Below are 16985 nucleotides of genomic sequence, written 5' to 3' on the forward strand. Positions count from 1 at the left end.
TGAGCAGGGGCAGGGCTATGGAAGAAGAACCATCAAATGCTGTGTTTTTTTTCCTTTGTCCAACCTGCCAGCATTGTCTTATCTATGCCAACCCTTCAGCTACACCAACCCCTTCTGTTCTACCACCCATAACCATAAAAATAGAGAAACCTGAGCTCTCACTGCTTTTGGTTATCCCCTCCAGCCTGAATGGAGTGTGTGCTTTCTGGGTTCTGTAAGGGTGCTCAGCACAGCACAGAAATCTCTAGAATCAAGGACCAGAAAGGGAAAACTCCCATCTCCCATTCAGTGATTATCATCTCACACCTCCAGCTCTGTCCTGAGTTTTGCAGTCAGGGTATGGCTCCCTGCAGGTGCTGACTGTGTCTGCATGCCCTGAACAGAAGAGAAAGCAACGTCCATGGCAACCACCAAATCAAGGGCATTGGCAACCCTTCTGTCACCATGTCAAATACACTGAAGAACACAGAAGAATGGGTTGTTTTTGTTGAGATAGTGCCTTAGGAACTGTGCTAGGAAAAGTAAAGCTGTTCAGAAATGATTTTTTAAAGAAATAGTGTGAGATAAAGTTATCTACCATGCTTGAAACATGCTTGTATGTGTCCACAAATGCATGCAAATGTCACACGTGCGGTGTAAGATGAGAAGCCCCATACACTTCAGTCCCTAATACCCTCTAGTGACAATGACATGTGGCCCACTTCTGGGACCTGAAACAACATGTTCTGCCTGACACTACCTCCTGAAGTCTAGTCTTCTCTCTTGTGCATATGGCCAGCTCGTTAGTAGGTTGTCAACCAACATTATGTGCTGCGAGACTAAGAGAAGCATGGCTCAGCTCTCCGTGAGGAGCTTCTGCTGTGGCGTGCAGGGAGAGCTGAGCGAAGTGCAATTCCAACCAGAATTGGACCAGCATGTTAAACAAGCTGAAGGATGGTGGGGAGGAAGAAGGAATGCTTTCCTTTTGATTCCAAAGAATGGGGAAATGCAAAGAGGAAAATCTAACGAGGATTTTTTAAGGCACTTGGTTTGAGGCCTCCCACCTGTTTCCCATCTGAGACTGCTGAGCACTCTGTAATCATTCAGTGAAACTGAGTACAAGGCAGCTGAATATCCATGCACAGCTAACCTCCCACCCCCTGTTCTGACAGTGAATGCTGTTGCCATATAATGTGACTTGGGGGTGTACAGACTGTTTTAGATGTTGTGAGAAAGATATTTTACCAGTAGAGTGCAGAAATGTCTGTAACTGAAACGTTTTGATAAGCAAAAAGCACGTTAATCACCAGGCATTTCCAGGCATTAGCGTCATTTACCCTTTCCAGCATGTCACAAAAACAAAGTGATGTAGAGAGTACAAATCACACCTTTTAGTTATGCCTTTGTTGGTAATACTTCTCTGTAATTTTCTTTAGTTCTTTCTGAGGACAGTACAGCTGCCTGTATCCAGCCTTATGAAGAAGTACAGACATCTGATCTACTAGATCAACAGGATGGTCTTGGAAAGTCTATAAAGTGTCACCAGAGCCGGGAACTACCCAGTATTCCGCCTAACAACCCCATGGAAACTATAATCTCATCTAGAAATGCAGAAAATGATCAAGGTCTTGGAATGGAAGGGCCTTATGAAGTCTTGAAAGACAGTTCCTCTCAGGAGAACATAGTTGAAGACTGCTTGTATGAAACTGTGAAGGAAATTAAAGATGTTGGAGCAGTAGCCAGCATGGAAGGGAACTCTAACAGCAAATCAAAGGCTTCACTGACAGTTTCTGAAGGTCAGAATCAGATTCCTGAGTGCAGAATTGAGTCAGCAGAATATGCATCTGTTGACCGAAATAAGAAGAGTCGCCAAAGTGCAAATTCAGAAAGTCCTCTTGACAACATACCAGATGTAGAGGATGAGCTTCCCCCTCCAGTACCCATGAAACTTCTTGATGAAAATGAAAATGTGCAAGAAAAAGAAGTGGAAGAAGAAGTGACAGAAGGAGCGAGTAAACCAGAAAAGGTAAATACTGAAAATATTTGTCCTCATCAAACAGCCAAATAATGATTGAGAACATATGGTGGGAGAGGATTTTATTTTTCAGTAACAAAAAAAAAAAAACAAGAAAAAAGCCCACTCAAGATGAAGCAAGACTGTAAATAGAAATATTATAGTGTATAGTAGAATCTGTGTGTTAGAGCTATATGCTCATTCTATTGCTGCCTGTATTTTCTGTTGTTGCAGCTATGCACTACATAAGGCTTTTCCCAAAATATTATCCAGGAATTGCATAGGAGGCTTCTGCTTCTTTGTTTGATGGTATTATACTTGTGGAAGCTATTACAAAGGGCATGCAGTATCTCTGTCACCATCTATATATTGTTCTGAAGCCCCCTCTTCTTTTTTTCCCTAATGAAACTGCAATTTACAAAAAGGAGAGCGGGGCATCCTTGGTGGATGTCCTTACTTTAGATGTGCCTCTTCCATTGGTCCACCTTGACTTAGCTGTGCAAGTGTTGGGCACTCACTTTGTCTTTTGATGTAGGAGAGAGGGATAGAAAGAGAGAGAGACTGCAGCTGCACGCTTTTATATTTGTCAAATTCTGTATATCACGTATAAACAGAGTGTAAGGAATTTCTAAGTGCTGAAATCACAGCCAAAAATGAAGTTTTCTCAGCAGCTTATGCTTCCTCACTAGGAACGAGTTGTGGTGAATTCCTTGAAATACAAAATCATGACATTTTCTACAGTTTCTTTTCCCATTCGTAGTTTTTTATCAGAAGACATTTTAAGGATGCTTTCAGATCATAGTAGAGACTTTTCATAAATTGTTGAGTTTGCATTTTTCAGAATGTTTAGATATCTTCTTATTAATTGTGAATGAAAGAACTGTAGGTTTAGCAGGTTTCTGGTGTCCAAGTCATCAAATAATATTAGGTAGGTATTGATGAAAATTTCAAGAAAGTTTTTAAGATGCAATGTGACTTTTAAATGTAAATATTCATGTAAAAATCACAGCAGAGCTGAGGTATTGTTACATGTTTCTGGTTGTTCTCTTATTTGAAGAACTTCAGTAATCCAGGAAGAAGGCAGAAGAGTATCTTGTTAAATAAATAACTAACCATGTAACTTGTAAGGCACAATATAGCCCAAATGAATAAAATGAAGACTTCTTGCAGTATAAAAATTATTTAGCTAGACTCTTCATTGCACATTTTTACAACAATGATCTCATTAAGTAAAAAATTAAGATGTGACTGTCAACAATAATCCAGCAACATTGCCCCCTCCCACATTCCAGCCATAAGTAATTTCTAATTAGACTTTTAGATAAACAGCTTAGTGTAAAAGTGATATTTTTCCTACCAGGTGTGAAAAGACTAGCAGAAAGTAATTGTATTTCCCAGGCACCAATACAAAGGAAAAGCCTTTGCTGCTCTGTAGCTCCCCAGCACACCGTGTCTGCAGCGTCAGTAACTGCCAGGAGTGGGAATTGATTAAAATGGTTCAGGTTTTGAAGGATTAATCAAGAGATGACACATGCAGTCCCCTAAGTGCCGGAAAAAAAGGTGTTTGTCTAATTAAAATTTATTCAGAGCTGAAGCCACCCTGAGTTAAATCTTGGGCAGCATCAGATCATTGCCGTGCGCGCTGCTGGGTACATGCATTATGCATCGAGGTGTGTGCCTGTCCTGTCCTTGAGAGCTGCAGCTGCAGCAGAGCTGGAGATGGTAATTGATGGAATATATAAATGTCGTTATTGTTGCCGTTGTGTGGGGAGGGGGCTGTGGGATTGTTTTTCTGTTGTGATGATGATAGTTTTTCCCTGTATTTTGCTGCTTCAAGCAATGCAGAGCAACGCCTGTTTCTTTTGATGTGGCAAGCAAAACCAAGATGTTCATGGAAATGTATGTTACACTGATAACCCTTTTAGTTAGACTCCATAGGTGTTTCTGGTTTTGCTTCCTTTCTGTGAGTCTACTTAGCTCTTTGTTTAGCATGACATCTGTATCCCAAACTCTTCAACCTTCTCTGGCCCTGATGAAGACAGAGGTTGTGTGTACATCATGCAAGTCTCCATCACTGTAACGAGGGCACACAGAAGGGACTGGCAGGGAGGCACCTGTGTAACCAAGGCTTGTACCTGCCAGCAGAGAGAGCAGACTGTGTCCAAGCTCTTTCAGTCTCACCATCTAAAAGAGGGCAGCCAGCGTGATCCCCAGCCCATGCCAGTCCCTGAAGCACTCCAGTCTGGGAGAGAATTAGGTGGACCAAGCCAGAGACCATTCCTGTATATAACTGCATGAAAACTAGAAAGGCACCTTTTAAGAGCCAGATGTGAAATAATGGATGAAAATTTAACTAAACTGGTTTTCGGCTCTGACCCAGCCAAATCCTTTGGAAAGACTTGGTGAAGAAAGACACCTTTAATAACACAAGGCCTCTTACAGGCCTCTAACACCTACAAAACCTTGAACATAATTCTTCTAATAATACTGAAAAACCAGAATAGATTTCTTTAGTTCTTTCTTTTATTTAAAAAGGGAGTATGGATCTCCTTTTTCACCCAGGTCTTTCCAGAGCGAGCGAGCACTGGTAGAAGTGCTATCTGTGTGTCCGTTTGTCTGCTGCCATCTGATTTCAGCTTTGAACAATCTGAGGATAAGCAAAACATCTCTTAAAAATGCACCAGAGGAGAATGTTCTTGTTCTTTTGCCCATGTCAGGAGCAGCAGCTGAGCCAAGGAGCAAATTATCAAGTGCTGTCAAGGAATGAAAGGAAAGCAGAAGGCAAATAAGGACATGTGTGGTTTGTGTTGTTACTGTTGAGGTTTCAGCATTGTTTAAAATGTTGCTAGGTACGAAATATTTAGGGGCCAGTGGAATTTAAGTTTCCCATTTAAAATCTTAAGATTTTAAGATAACAATGTCCTCCAAAACGGATGTGTCACAAGCTTCACATTTAGAAGAAAGAATGCTGTGTCAGGGGAACAGCACAGGATGGCAAACAGCCTGGGGTATTTATCAGTACTTGAGTGGGAAACTGTAGAAGGGGTCCTGACACATGGTGCTTATAGACACACTGATGACAGAAAAATCACTGAAGAATTTTATGAGCACGTGCTTGTTTTAATGTGTGAGGATGAAATTAGTAGCTTACTCCCCAGCAGAAAAAGATGCAGATAGGAAAGACTAAAGCAAGTTGCTGTAGTGAAGCAGATTTAATACAAGGCCAAAATATATATTTGAATTTTTCCTTTTTTCTTTTGCTTTTTTTTTTTTTTTTTTTTTGGTTGCTTGGTTGGTTTTTTCAAGAGCAAACAAATCATAGATTAAAGAGCACTGTTCTCCAGTCAGTGAGAAAGAAGTGAGGGAGTTGGTTGGTGTAAGGGAAGCTCTTCAGGTGCAGCAGGCAGAACTTCAGTGTGCTTTGGGCCAGGGTCTGTCAGAAGTGCCCAGGAACCTGAAGTTTGGTATTTACCAGAAGTAAAAATAACAAAAAGATGGAAGGAGGAAATAATCTATCACAATGAGTCTCTGAGGGGAAAAAAAAAAAAAAATAAAAAAAAACCAAGCAAGTTGTGTGCCTGGAAGTGGTATTTTATTGACTGTGTTAAAATAGCTCTAGTCCTACATGTTGGCTTGCACTGGAGGTGGTATGAAGTATTTTAGTTGGAGAAGTTGTGTGAAAGTCCAAAATACAGCCTCTTACAATACTGCATGGCTTCCTCTGAATCGCTGTGGAGCAGGAGTCCAGCAAAACCTTCTTGGCCCAGAGAGGAGGCATCCCACAGCTGCTGTGCAGCAGCAGGGTCTTTGTTGTTGTAAAGGTCCAAAGGCATTTTTCACAAGAACAAAATGCTTTTCCCCTGATGTTTCATGACCTGTTTTACACAGAACACTTTAGATGCTTAAATTAGACTTGATACCAAACCTAGCCCTCCATCCTTCAGTGACTCTGCTGTGTGACCTGACTCCAGCTCAGGGTGGCTGCAGCAGGTCTGAGTGGTTGTGAGGCCAGGCTGCTGAGCACGTCTGCACAGGAACTGCATTCCAGGGGTGGAGGACACAGCTCTCCCATGCAGCACGTCCAGGATCTACAGAATGAAGGGTAGCAATCATCCAGAAGGTGTCAGCTGAGTATTGTTCTTTTGTCATCTAAAAGCGTATCTGAAAACCCTGTGAAAGGGCAACTGGTGTATCACAACAGCTGACTTTAATTGTTCAGAAGCCTCTGCAGATACTTCATAAGAGGTGTAAAGGCAGGGATACAGTGGTACAGCATTTGTTTTAACCATTACATTATTTTTACCCTTTTCAGGTCAGGACAAAAGCAGATACATTAAAAAGTTTTACTAACCTCAGGGCTGTTATCTCCAGAGAAGTACTCTGAATAGTGGGGGTATTAGCTATGTATAATGGAACTTGAGAGCAAATGACCATAAAATATAATGTATTTATTATAATGGGAGGGTTTTGTTATAGATTTCACACTGTTGATGGGTAATGAGCCTTTTATTTTCTTTCTTTCTTCCTTTTTTACAGAGGCTTAGTTCAGTGTCTTACAAGTCTCGAGAGGAAGATCCATCTCTCACAGAAGATGAGGTAGGTATCTTGCATGAAATTCAGTAACTAACTAGAGACCAATTTTTAGGCAGAAATTAGCATAAGCTCTGTGTGATTAAGCAGAATCTAAGAAAGGTGAAACTTGTGTGAAAGGAAAAGGAAAGCCCAAGGTTCTCTGCAGAGAACCATTCCTAAAATCAGAAGTATTCTAACATATGGCTGGATCAGGCCCATAGGTTAAAAATGGTGTCAGAAAATAATAGGAGGCCACAGTTAGTTGATTGTTAGGATAATTTCTTGATTTGGATGACAAGACCTCAAGAAGAATAACCAGCAGTCTCTTGAAACATATGCTCCACCTTCCCCATGCAAAGTTTGGGGCTCTAGGAAGTAAACTGAAGTACAATAAAAGCACTGGAACATAAACTGTTCTTTATGGCCAACTGTCTGTTGGTCAGATAAGTGGAGGAGAGTTAAACAAAGAGAAAAGTTAAACATAAATAACGCTGTTTGTGATCATCTCTAGTGCAACCATGCCATTTATAAATGTTTTCTGGACATAAAACTAAACACAAATTTGGCAATGAGCTAATGCCTTCTGCTGGGAGAAGCATTCTCAGCCATTAATGAATAACCTGATCTTGAAGTGAGTTAATGTTATCTAATACTGAGAAGAGTTGAAGTGTAGATGAGCAGACAAGCCATTTTTTGTTAGCTGAAATCAGTAAAAAGTAAGAAGTATTGCCATCTCCAAGATGATGTCCCTCTAAACAAACAAATGAACAAAAACCAACCAGCCCCAAACACTCAAAACCAAAACCAAAACAAAAAAAAAAAAAAAAACAAAAAAAAAAAAACCCAACCAACAAATCAACCAACCAAACCCAGCCCCACACAAACATACACACACACAAAATCCCAGAATACATTTTCATGCTAATCTACTCTTTTAACTGGATTGATACAAACCCAGAATGGCTTTGCATGCTTGGGAAAGAGTTCAAATATAATAGAAGAGCTATGTTGCATTGTGATATTGGGTACCAGAGAAGCTGTGCAGGGAATTTCAGCCATCTGTCTTGTGCAAGGGCTAGTATCCATTTGGCCCGGGAGAGGGAATTAAGACTGATTCCTGTGCTGGCAACAGCCCAGGTAATCCCTGAGCAGAGGGACATGTGTGGGTGTGGGCTTCTCCTCACCCCTTTTCATGAAGGGCCACTTTCATGCACTTGTTGAAGTGTACCACCTCACCAGAGGAAATTTTTAGTTAGGAATTAAATGCTGGCTCCCTTTCTGCTGTTTACAGCTGAGAGGATTCAGTCTCCAGGCATTCACATACTCAATGCCTGAGAAGCAGCTCTTCTTTGTAGGCAAAGTGTAGTCAACAGAGCAGACCTTTCATATCAGTACTGGCACTACTTGCTATTATCTGCTGTGAGTAATTTATCTGCAGATTTTTAATGTTGTCTTCACATGTGTTGGTGCCTATTTAGTCCTACCTATTAAAACAATTAACTATTCTTCTATTGCAGTGTCTCTAAAAGCATAAAAGTAGCCACTACCATTAAAAATAATACTTTTTAAATTATCATAAATTTAAAATTTAAAATAATTATAAATTTAAAATAATTATAAACTTAAAAATAATAATTTTAATAACAATAATAATTTTTAAAGCCCTAAGGATCAGACAGCATCCTTCTCCTACATTACAGCAGTTCAATCTGATCCTCCCTTTGATGCCTCTCTCCCTGTTGAATCCAAATTGACTCCAGAACCACAATAAAACTTGCAAGAACTCCTGCTCAAAAAGCCATTCCATTTTGCCCAATTCTAATTCCCTCACCAGAGTTTCATATTCAAGGAAGTTCTACATTTATAAACTTATTTTATAAAGCATTCTTTATTTGAAAGAAAACCGATCTATAAATGCATGTTAGAAAAGGAAGGATTTGTACGAAATAGTTGGGGTTTTTTTCCAAGGAAAAAATCCTATCCTTTTAGAATGGGTATCTTTTCATCAGAAGATCCTGTCTTTTCTTAAATAACCAACATCCTTGTAGTACAAGGGTACAGACTGCTGCACAATGCCATGCTCCATACTCAGCAGGTGTCTCCTTTTCCTAGATCTCAGCCATGTACTCATCGGTGAGTAAGCCGGGACAGGCCATCAAGGCACTGGATTCTCCTTACACCTGCATTCAAGAAATTGCATCTCAGAGGTCCCCGTCTATTTGCAGTGGCCTCTATGCAAGTGTGAAGGACTTTGAAAACACCCTAAATTCCACCACTGTGCCTCAGTCAGCGGACAGACCAAACGGGGAGCTGGAGCCGGACTATGAAGCTATCCGGTCAGTGAGCCAAGAGGAAGACAGGACCTTGTCGGTGCCCACCACAAACCACACTGCTCTTTCAGGAGAGAACGACTACGAGAGCATAGGGGACTTGCAGCACCACAGGGAATTCACCAGGCTTTAACTACTCCGGCAGCAGATTTCCCCACTGTTATTTTCAAAGGACAAGTGAAACGTGGAGAGGGAAGTGCTTTTCCTATGGAACACAAGTTGTGAAGAAGCGATGTACATTTCAGCTGGGGTGTGATAGCTGCTGGTTTTTCTGGGTGGTGGATCAAGGCTCATGGGAAAGGGTACGTCAGGTCAGAAAGACGACCAGGAAAATGTAAAGGTTTCTTTATTGTTATTAGCTCCAAGGCAAACGTAATTTGGGAAGGAGTGCCATGCTTGTCATCCTGACAGGATTACGTACCAAAAAGACTACACAAAACTAGCTTCTCATTTTAAGAGATTATTTTATGTCATTTTCTTCAAAGTGTTTTTCAAGCATAATTTTTCATTCAAGTTTTGGCATCTGCAATGTTGAGCAAACCACAGATAATTGTACCTCAACTCAGACTTACTCACTCTGCGGGGCTGGGGAAGATGCACTCACTTCTGTGTCTTTTGGGGAGCTCTGTCCACCTTCACTGCAGCTAAAGTGCAAACAACAGTTGTTCACAAGGGACTGACTCCAAATGTACTTGAATTAATTCTGCTGGCTTTTTCTTTTCTTTTTTTTTAATGTCAAGGGCTGTAGAATGTGACTTGCAGTATTTGAGATGTGTACTGGTATTTGTAGGGGTTTTGTTTGATTATTTCTGAAATATTCCTTTGAAATGGCAACGGTCACTCTTAGTATTCTTGCACTGTTTCCCTCAAATAGACATAAACACCTGCACATACACACCCCAGACCATTGTCATGTTGCAAAAATTGTGCAATTGAATGCATTGGCATAATGTGTAGTCTAACCTTAGTAGTGTTGAGTAAATTTTTTTTTTTGCAGAATTTTGCCCTTTTTAAAGACTTAACTATTTTAATGTTTGTCTAGTTTCTTATATAGGAAAAGTTATGTACTGTGTTTGTTTTACAACGTATTTTTCGTCTTCAAAGTTTTTGTAGATTAACTTACTGGGGTTTGTAACAGGAGGAATCCCATTCTTTATTTGGGCTTGGTTTTTGGTTTTTTAATTTTTTTTCCTATTTCAAAAGTAGATAAATGAAAATTATCTACTGGGGTTGTTTTGTTGACTTTTTCTGTCTCCTTGAGCAGGGAAATGGAACATGCCTTGCTGTTTTTAAGCTAAAATACTGGAGTCTATGTAAAAGAACACTGCCACAGGGCAAAAAAGAGGCAAAAGAGACAGTGGGATTTAGTCAGGCATAGCCACTAGTCCTCCTTGTTCTTCTGCTAAAAGGAGCAGGAGGGCAGCCAAGACCTACTAGGGCCTCTGACAAACAGCTTGAAAGCCACTGGCTTTTCAGGAATGCTGAGTTATTCTGTTACTGTGAAAAACAAAGTACTGTGCTTGGATGAAATAAGCAGGTACTGGATTGCTACCTTTTTTCTTCAAGAATAATACAATAAATAGTAAAATGGTACAAGAATAGTCCAACAGTAAAGAACAAGCATTGTGTGACATGCATGTGCACATATCCCCATGTATATAGGCATACACTTGTAATTTGGACACAAGTATAAGTTATAGTCCAAGCTTGGCAACATTCACATACATAATATCTGGCATGTGCTTGAAGAGCAGTTTATTTTTAATTCAAAATAAACAGTACATAAACTGAGGTTGGCTTATTCTGTAGTAAACAAAACAAAACAGGTTTAATTTCAGCTCAGTTGGTACTGGGTTTTGAAGGTTGAGCCCTTCTCGGATCCTTGGTCAGTTCTCAACATGACTTGGTACTATAAAGAGCAAACATGGATCTGGTTACACACATTTATTAGAAATAGCTTCATAACTGAGAGAAATGTGCTGATTTACAGGCTTTGCCTGCAAGTAGTACAGCTCTGAGGAGCAGTGCAGTTGTGCAGTCAACCTCTGCTCACAGGGTGGTTCAAACTTCGTGGATCCTGACCTTGTGCAGCAGTGCAGCACACTCAATCTACGACTCTCTCCTTGGAGGAGAAGCAGTTCAGACCACTCTACATCCATCCTGTTCTTGACCATACTGCCATGTTTTGACAGCTGCAGCAAACCCTTTGTTTCCACTACAGTGCTTTTCAAGGATGACTGTGGTTCTGCTTTCTGGAGTTTTTCCCTTTATAAAAGTTTTTGTTTCTGTTTCCTTGAATGTGAATTCACCTTTGAATGTTCTCTCCTACTACTTCACACTGTTTAAGGCCAAAGATAAGATGCACCATGTTTCAGAAGACTTGTTGTGCTAAGTCTGGAGACTCTCTTCTGTCTTTAACTATGTGTTTGCTGTCTGTTCCTTGCTCAGGGGTACCAGTTTATATATATGTAGTCCTCAGTATGACTCCTGCAGCTTAGTGGCAGGCATACCTCAACTCCTGAAATTCCCAAATACATCTCAAGATGTAGTTATCCCTTTACATGGATGACTGCTTTTAGAGAAACAGTAGGAACATGAGGTTTGTCAGGTTCACTAGATTCAATTTCAAGACCAGTTCAAAGATATCTTGAGACAATGTCAGTTGAAAGCAAAGAATAGCACTGAATTCTTGATTGTAAATTTTAAGGTGCAAAAGAAGAAAACCAAACATCACTCTAGAAATACCCCCATTCAGACCAGCAGGTCAAAGGATGGTGGAGGACTGTCCAGTCATTCTGTTGTTTTTCATAGCCAGATCAGAAATGTTGCTTTGTAGGAAAGGACACAAGTCTTTCTGTCCTTTCTTTCATCTGTTCTGACAACTGCTCCTGAAACCCCCTAGACTTCCCTTTTACACAGTGAAAGAAAAATTGTCCTCCCCCTCTCTTCTTTCTTTGGTTTCTGTTTTTAACCCATCTCATACAGCCTTGCACTGGGAGCTGGTACCATGTCTGCAGTGCTGTGGCAGTGGCACATTCCTTCCTCTTTAAATTACTTTCAGGCTGGTCACAACCTTTTAATGGTTCATCAGACCTCAGTCTCATGGAGAAGCAATTCACATTTTGGATTGCTGCTTTCAGGACGTGTATCTGCCATCTGCCTTGAGACCCACACTGGACTTAAAAGCTGCAAAAAATAATTACCCTCCTGAACAAGGATGTATGAGGGAGTCCATAACTCCCCTGCATAATCTCCATTATGTAGTTTAATGCTAAATGAAAATGTCTAGAATTCAGTCCAAGGTTGGCAAGTGAGTTTTTACATTTCTTGACAAAGAATCAAGGTGCTGGTTTAGTTCCCTCTTCCCAGATGTAATACCTGTTCCTTTATGGCTGTTGTCAATGCTTCCTTTTCATTAATATATTTGATAGAGATATTTTTCCAGCAGTAATCCCCAAAGAGATTAATCTGACTGTCAAGAAAAGGGAGTCTCTTCTACTTGTCTCTTTACTGCTCTTTTTAACTCTTTCACCATATCCCTAAATAAAATGTCAGCATCCAAAATGAAGTATTTGTTATCTGGTGATGTTTTCTGGGGAAGCTTCACAGTCTGTTTCTTTGCCTCCTTTTTTTAGCACAACTGTACTGTACAATAAAATCTCACATCAAATTGCCACAGTAAGGCAAACAAACTAATGTGTGTATAACTGCACTAGTGAAAAGGTCTTTTTGATTTCCCTCTGGGAACTGGTAGAAAACAGGAAATGCAGTTCAGACATCTTTCCATGAATCTCATCATGTCTTCCATGAGAGTTGTTCTTACCACATACCTGAACCAGTGCTAATCCAATATGTAAACCAGTCATCCTGTTCATGAGTGTAGAATAACTTTCTTAGTCAGAGAGAAAAATAAATTCTTTGCAGATACCTGTAGCATGGGCATGTACCTAGTTACCACAGTTAGATCAGTTATAGTGCCTTTTCTACAAAGTAGCTAGTACTTCCATACTCTTTTCCATACTGTATGTGTTTAACTCAAAAGTACAAAGGGACTACCCCAACATTTACTTGTTCCAACTTGGAAACATCTTTATAGAGACACATTTAATGTACTGGACCTCAGTCAGCCCTACAATAGCAATAGTCACTCACAAACATCCACTAAAGAGCCCAGTAATGTAGCTATGATGACTAAGCTTTGCAATAAGAATTATCAGTCTTCTTTTGAAGAACCTAGGTTTTACAATAGTGAGCATTCAGGGAGGTGGTGTTCATGTCAGCTGTGAACAATTTGTTGCTTCAGTCTTTCTATTAATATAAATTGCAGGCTTGCTTACATGTAGCAGGATCCATGGAGTGACAGATGAGTAGGTGTGGGGATTCATATTCATGAGTAACCCAGAATTGGGTCATCCCCACAATTTCAACTGGCTGATGACCAGCTGCCTTGTTCTCCAAGCCCTCATCTATCGTGCCTTCAAGGAATCCATCCTGCAGGGCTGCATGCTTCCCCATGGCTCCCTGAGCAGCTCCTGTCCGCTGTTTTGAACACAATTCCTTGTACGCGGTGCTCTCAGTTCAACCTCTCAATGGTGCTTTTACAAGATGCTGGATACATGGTTTGCGTGTGTAAGTCTGTGACACAGAGTGCTCTCTCTGGTATTGTCTGCTTTCCAGAACTTCCTGTTAACTGTGCTACTCTTGACTACAAAATCTGACAGTGCTGCCCTGTCTCTTGCTCATCTCACTCAGCCAGGGTGGAGTCACCCCGTGTGACAGCCCTGCCTGGGCTGGGACACGGGTGTTTAAAAGCAGCCATTCAGGTCAGGAAGCAGCTAGAGACAGGACTCTCATCTGTGCACTGTGGGACTGGAAACATCATAGTCCAGCTCAAGGACTTTTTTTCTGTCTCCTGTTGTGCATATATATTTGTTTGCCACGTGACTGTAAGAAATCTGTTTCTGTATCAAACATTTTAATTTGGACCACACTCCAGTGAGAAGCTCTTGCTCTTGGGCAAATAACCAGTTATTTCAGATGAGTTTTGTTTTTTGAGGTTGAAGTATGCTTGAATAAGGCTTTTACATGTAATTTGGTATGGTAGTCTGCTGCAAAACAGAAGAATGCAGAAAGATGCTTAGCCTGACAGGTGCTCCTTTGGTGGTGTGCTGAAGACTTTCAAGGGCAGGTCTCTTCCTGGGAGCAGGGAACATAATTACTGTTAATGCAATTTCATATCCTGGTGCTGAAGTTGATTTGTAGCATCTCTTTGGGAAGGTGGTGGCTGAAGTCGTTGCCAGAGCAGATCTCAGCCTCAGAAAAGAAAATATATATAATATATATCCCTTGCTGGCAAGCAACATGTGTTCAGGATTATGTTAAAGATAAATGCTGCAAATGGAACATCACAGAGCTAAAAATATAGGGTTCCCTTTCTTCAACGAGAGAGAACCCCCTTGGCTGGTCAGCATAAAATATCCCAGATACAAGTTACAAAACTTGTTAAACAAATTAATTGCCTATGTGGTGATTTTCCAGGAGTGCATTAAGATATCACATACAGTAGGCACTGTTCTTTTCTCCTGAACAGCAGAAAAATGACAACTTATTTGTAATACAAGATTCCCACTGATTAAGTGACAAAACTTAATTTACATATAATCCAAAGGTCAGCAAGAGTGTCTACACAATGTAGATAAATTTCAGCCCTGGCACCCCAATTTCCATAGAAATGCACAGATTGTCTTTTCATTACAAACCCATTGGTCTGTGCCCAGTCTATGGGAAATATAAATCTTACAGTTCTGTTTTTACAAGCTGTGAGGTTTTGTTTCTTGAGGCCTTCAGTTTTAAACTGGCCAGAAGGACAGTCACTGCAAATATGACAGCAAAGTGCCTAAAAATACGGATGTTTCTGTAAAGGTAAAGATGCTCACTGTTTTTGCACAGCCACTTGATTACTGTATGTGGTGCTCTCTTGCCATACACATTCCTAAATATCTGCTTTCATTTGTGGTGTTTGTTTATTGTTATAATAGCACAGTCTGACAAGGGTTTTGTGTCTGCAAATTCATTGGCTAATTTTAAGTAGCATGTGTTTGTACAGAAAATACAATTTTTTTTTTCATTTAGAAAGCAGGTATGTAATTTCCTATAGTTTATGATAATGCAACAATTGGCTCAGATTATTTATAAGGTATGTAAGTAACTTGACTTCAGAATGCTTCATAAGGGATTTCAGAATGCCTCCTGTTCACTACAAAACAATATAACCTTTTAATCTTGCTATATTGAGGAGGGGGCTGAAACATTACAAATCCTTTTACTATAGGAAAAAAAGGAGACAGTTCTGATGTTTTCAAATCCTAATATCTAAAAATAGAACAATTTTAACTCATATTTTAACTTTCAGCATAGGTGGGATTTGGACTGCCCTCTTATTTATGCAACTGCTCTTCCCCACTATGTTCACCTGTCACCACCTGGGAATCTCTTTTGTCCTTAGTGAAATATGACAGTTGTATACAGGGCACAGAAACTGCATCACATTAACACTCCTGAATGGGACCTTTTCAATGTGCCTGTGAGACTCAGAAGCCTGGACTTCAGTCTGACGTTTTGAGGTAATCTCATCCCGTCTGGAGGACATCTGTGGAGGTCTTCACTTTCTTTCCAGGCAAGAAATTCTGTAGCTTGCAAGCACTCACATGACAGTTAAAGACACATATAAAATGTGAATTGTCACAATGTTTAAATGCATTATTAAAGAGACATCTAAGAGCACAAGAACCTGCTTTCTCACATGTCTGAGGATACTGGAATTTGCTCTTTGTATCTGAGACTGAGAAAGGTCACATAACCAATCTCCTCAGAACATCCTACCAGCAGACAGGTCTTTGAAATGAGCCACTGTGGTGGCTCTTGAGCTTCTGCATGTATCAACTTCATGATTTCCATGTACCAACTTCATGATTTCCAGCAGGGCTCATCTCATCTCATCTCATCTCATCTCATCTCATCTCATCTCATCTCATATCTCATCTCATCTCATCTCATTATCTCATCTCATCTCATCTCACGTCATCTCTGTAGCAATGACTACTTAGGAATGGCCCTTTGCTTCACAGTCCCAACCCCTTTAACTTAAGGAAGGGGATGTGAGCTGCTTCTCCTCAGTCTGACCAGTCTTTCTAGATGAAAGTGTGATGAGAGCCCACCTTCAGAACCACAAAAGAGCATTCAATGTCAGGTACAGCCCACAGCAGCAGCTAGGAAGAAAGGTAAAGTAACAATAGCTAAGTTTCATTTGCATCTTCCCCCATCCCACAGACAACCTGTTTTGAAAGATTTTTAAGGTAGAAAAGGTTACAGTAAAGGGAGGAGGTGCTGGGTCTCACAAGAGATGGATAACTTAGTTTATTCTTCTCAGTATTCCCTGTATAGAGAGAGGCAGGATCAAGTGATGACCACCCAACCATGATGCAGCTGGATTATCTTTTACCAAGCCTCCATATCGACAGAATGGAAATGAATAAATTCTAAATATATGTTTTTGTTCTATTAGAGACCCAACGTGGACAAATGTAAATGCACTAAAGTAAGCACCATGTGTAGATCTGGAGTTGCATCATATGGGGATTTTAGCAAAAAATAAAACCAAAACTCAAACGAACAAAAAAACCCAACTCTAACTGGATTACTTTATTTAAATAGAATTCTTTGCATGAGCCAAGGCTGCAGGATTGGGCCCTAAGAGTTTAGAAGTTTGGTTTAATGATAGGTACTTTTGTTTGTATTTTCAGTGAAATGTATTTTCCTTTTTTTTATATTAGTGAATTGAAATTACTTCCATAAAAACAACAAAAAATAGTCAGTTATAGGTATAATTATGTCTAATAGCTAATTATTAAAATCGTTTCTCAGTAAGTGTCACTTAAAATAGGGTGCTATATGAGCTTCAGCATAAAATTGCTTTATATATCGAACACTGCATACTAAGAACATAGTGGATAAGAATTTGTAAATACAGACATTGTTTATTTTATCCATTGTTTTATAATGGAAAAAGTACGTGTTACTGGGATATCTCC

At 40.1% G+C, this 16985-nt stretch overlaps 1 protein-coding gene across 3 annotated transcripts in view; it reads left to right on the top strand.

Moving 5' to 3' along the window:
• PAG1 (phosphoprotein membrane anchor with glycosphingolipid microdomains 1) overlaps positions 1-13304 on the top strand; it is a 107423-nt gene extending 94119 nt beyond the window's left edge. For all 3 annotated transcript variants that reach the window (XM_041464527.1, XM_041464526.1, XM_041464528.1), the window contains 3 exons: positions 1416-2005; positions 6530-6589; positions 8678-13304. In XM_041464527.1, coding sequence (XP_041320461.1) covers positions 1416-2005; positions 6530-6589; positions 8678-9028 — 1001 coding nt within the window. In that variant the 3' untranslated portion in view covers positions 9029-13304. The remainder of the gene's footprint in view (positions 1-1415; positions 2006-6529; positions 6590-8677) is intronic.
• Positions 13305-16985: the final 3681 nt, after the last annotated feature.

Source organism: Pyrgilauda ruficollis, unplaced genomic scaffold, assembly GCF_017590135.1.
Source record: "Pyrgilauda ruficollis isolate IOZ18807 unplaced genomic scaffold, ASM1759013v1 scaffold18, whole genome shotgun sequence".
Lineage (NCBI taxonomy): Eukaryota > Metazoa > Chordata > Aves > Passeriformes > Passeridae > Pyrgilauda > Pyrgilauda ruficollis.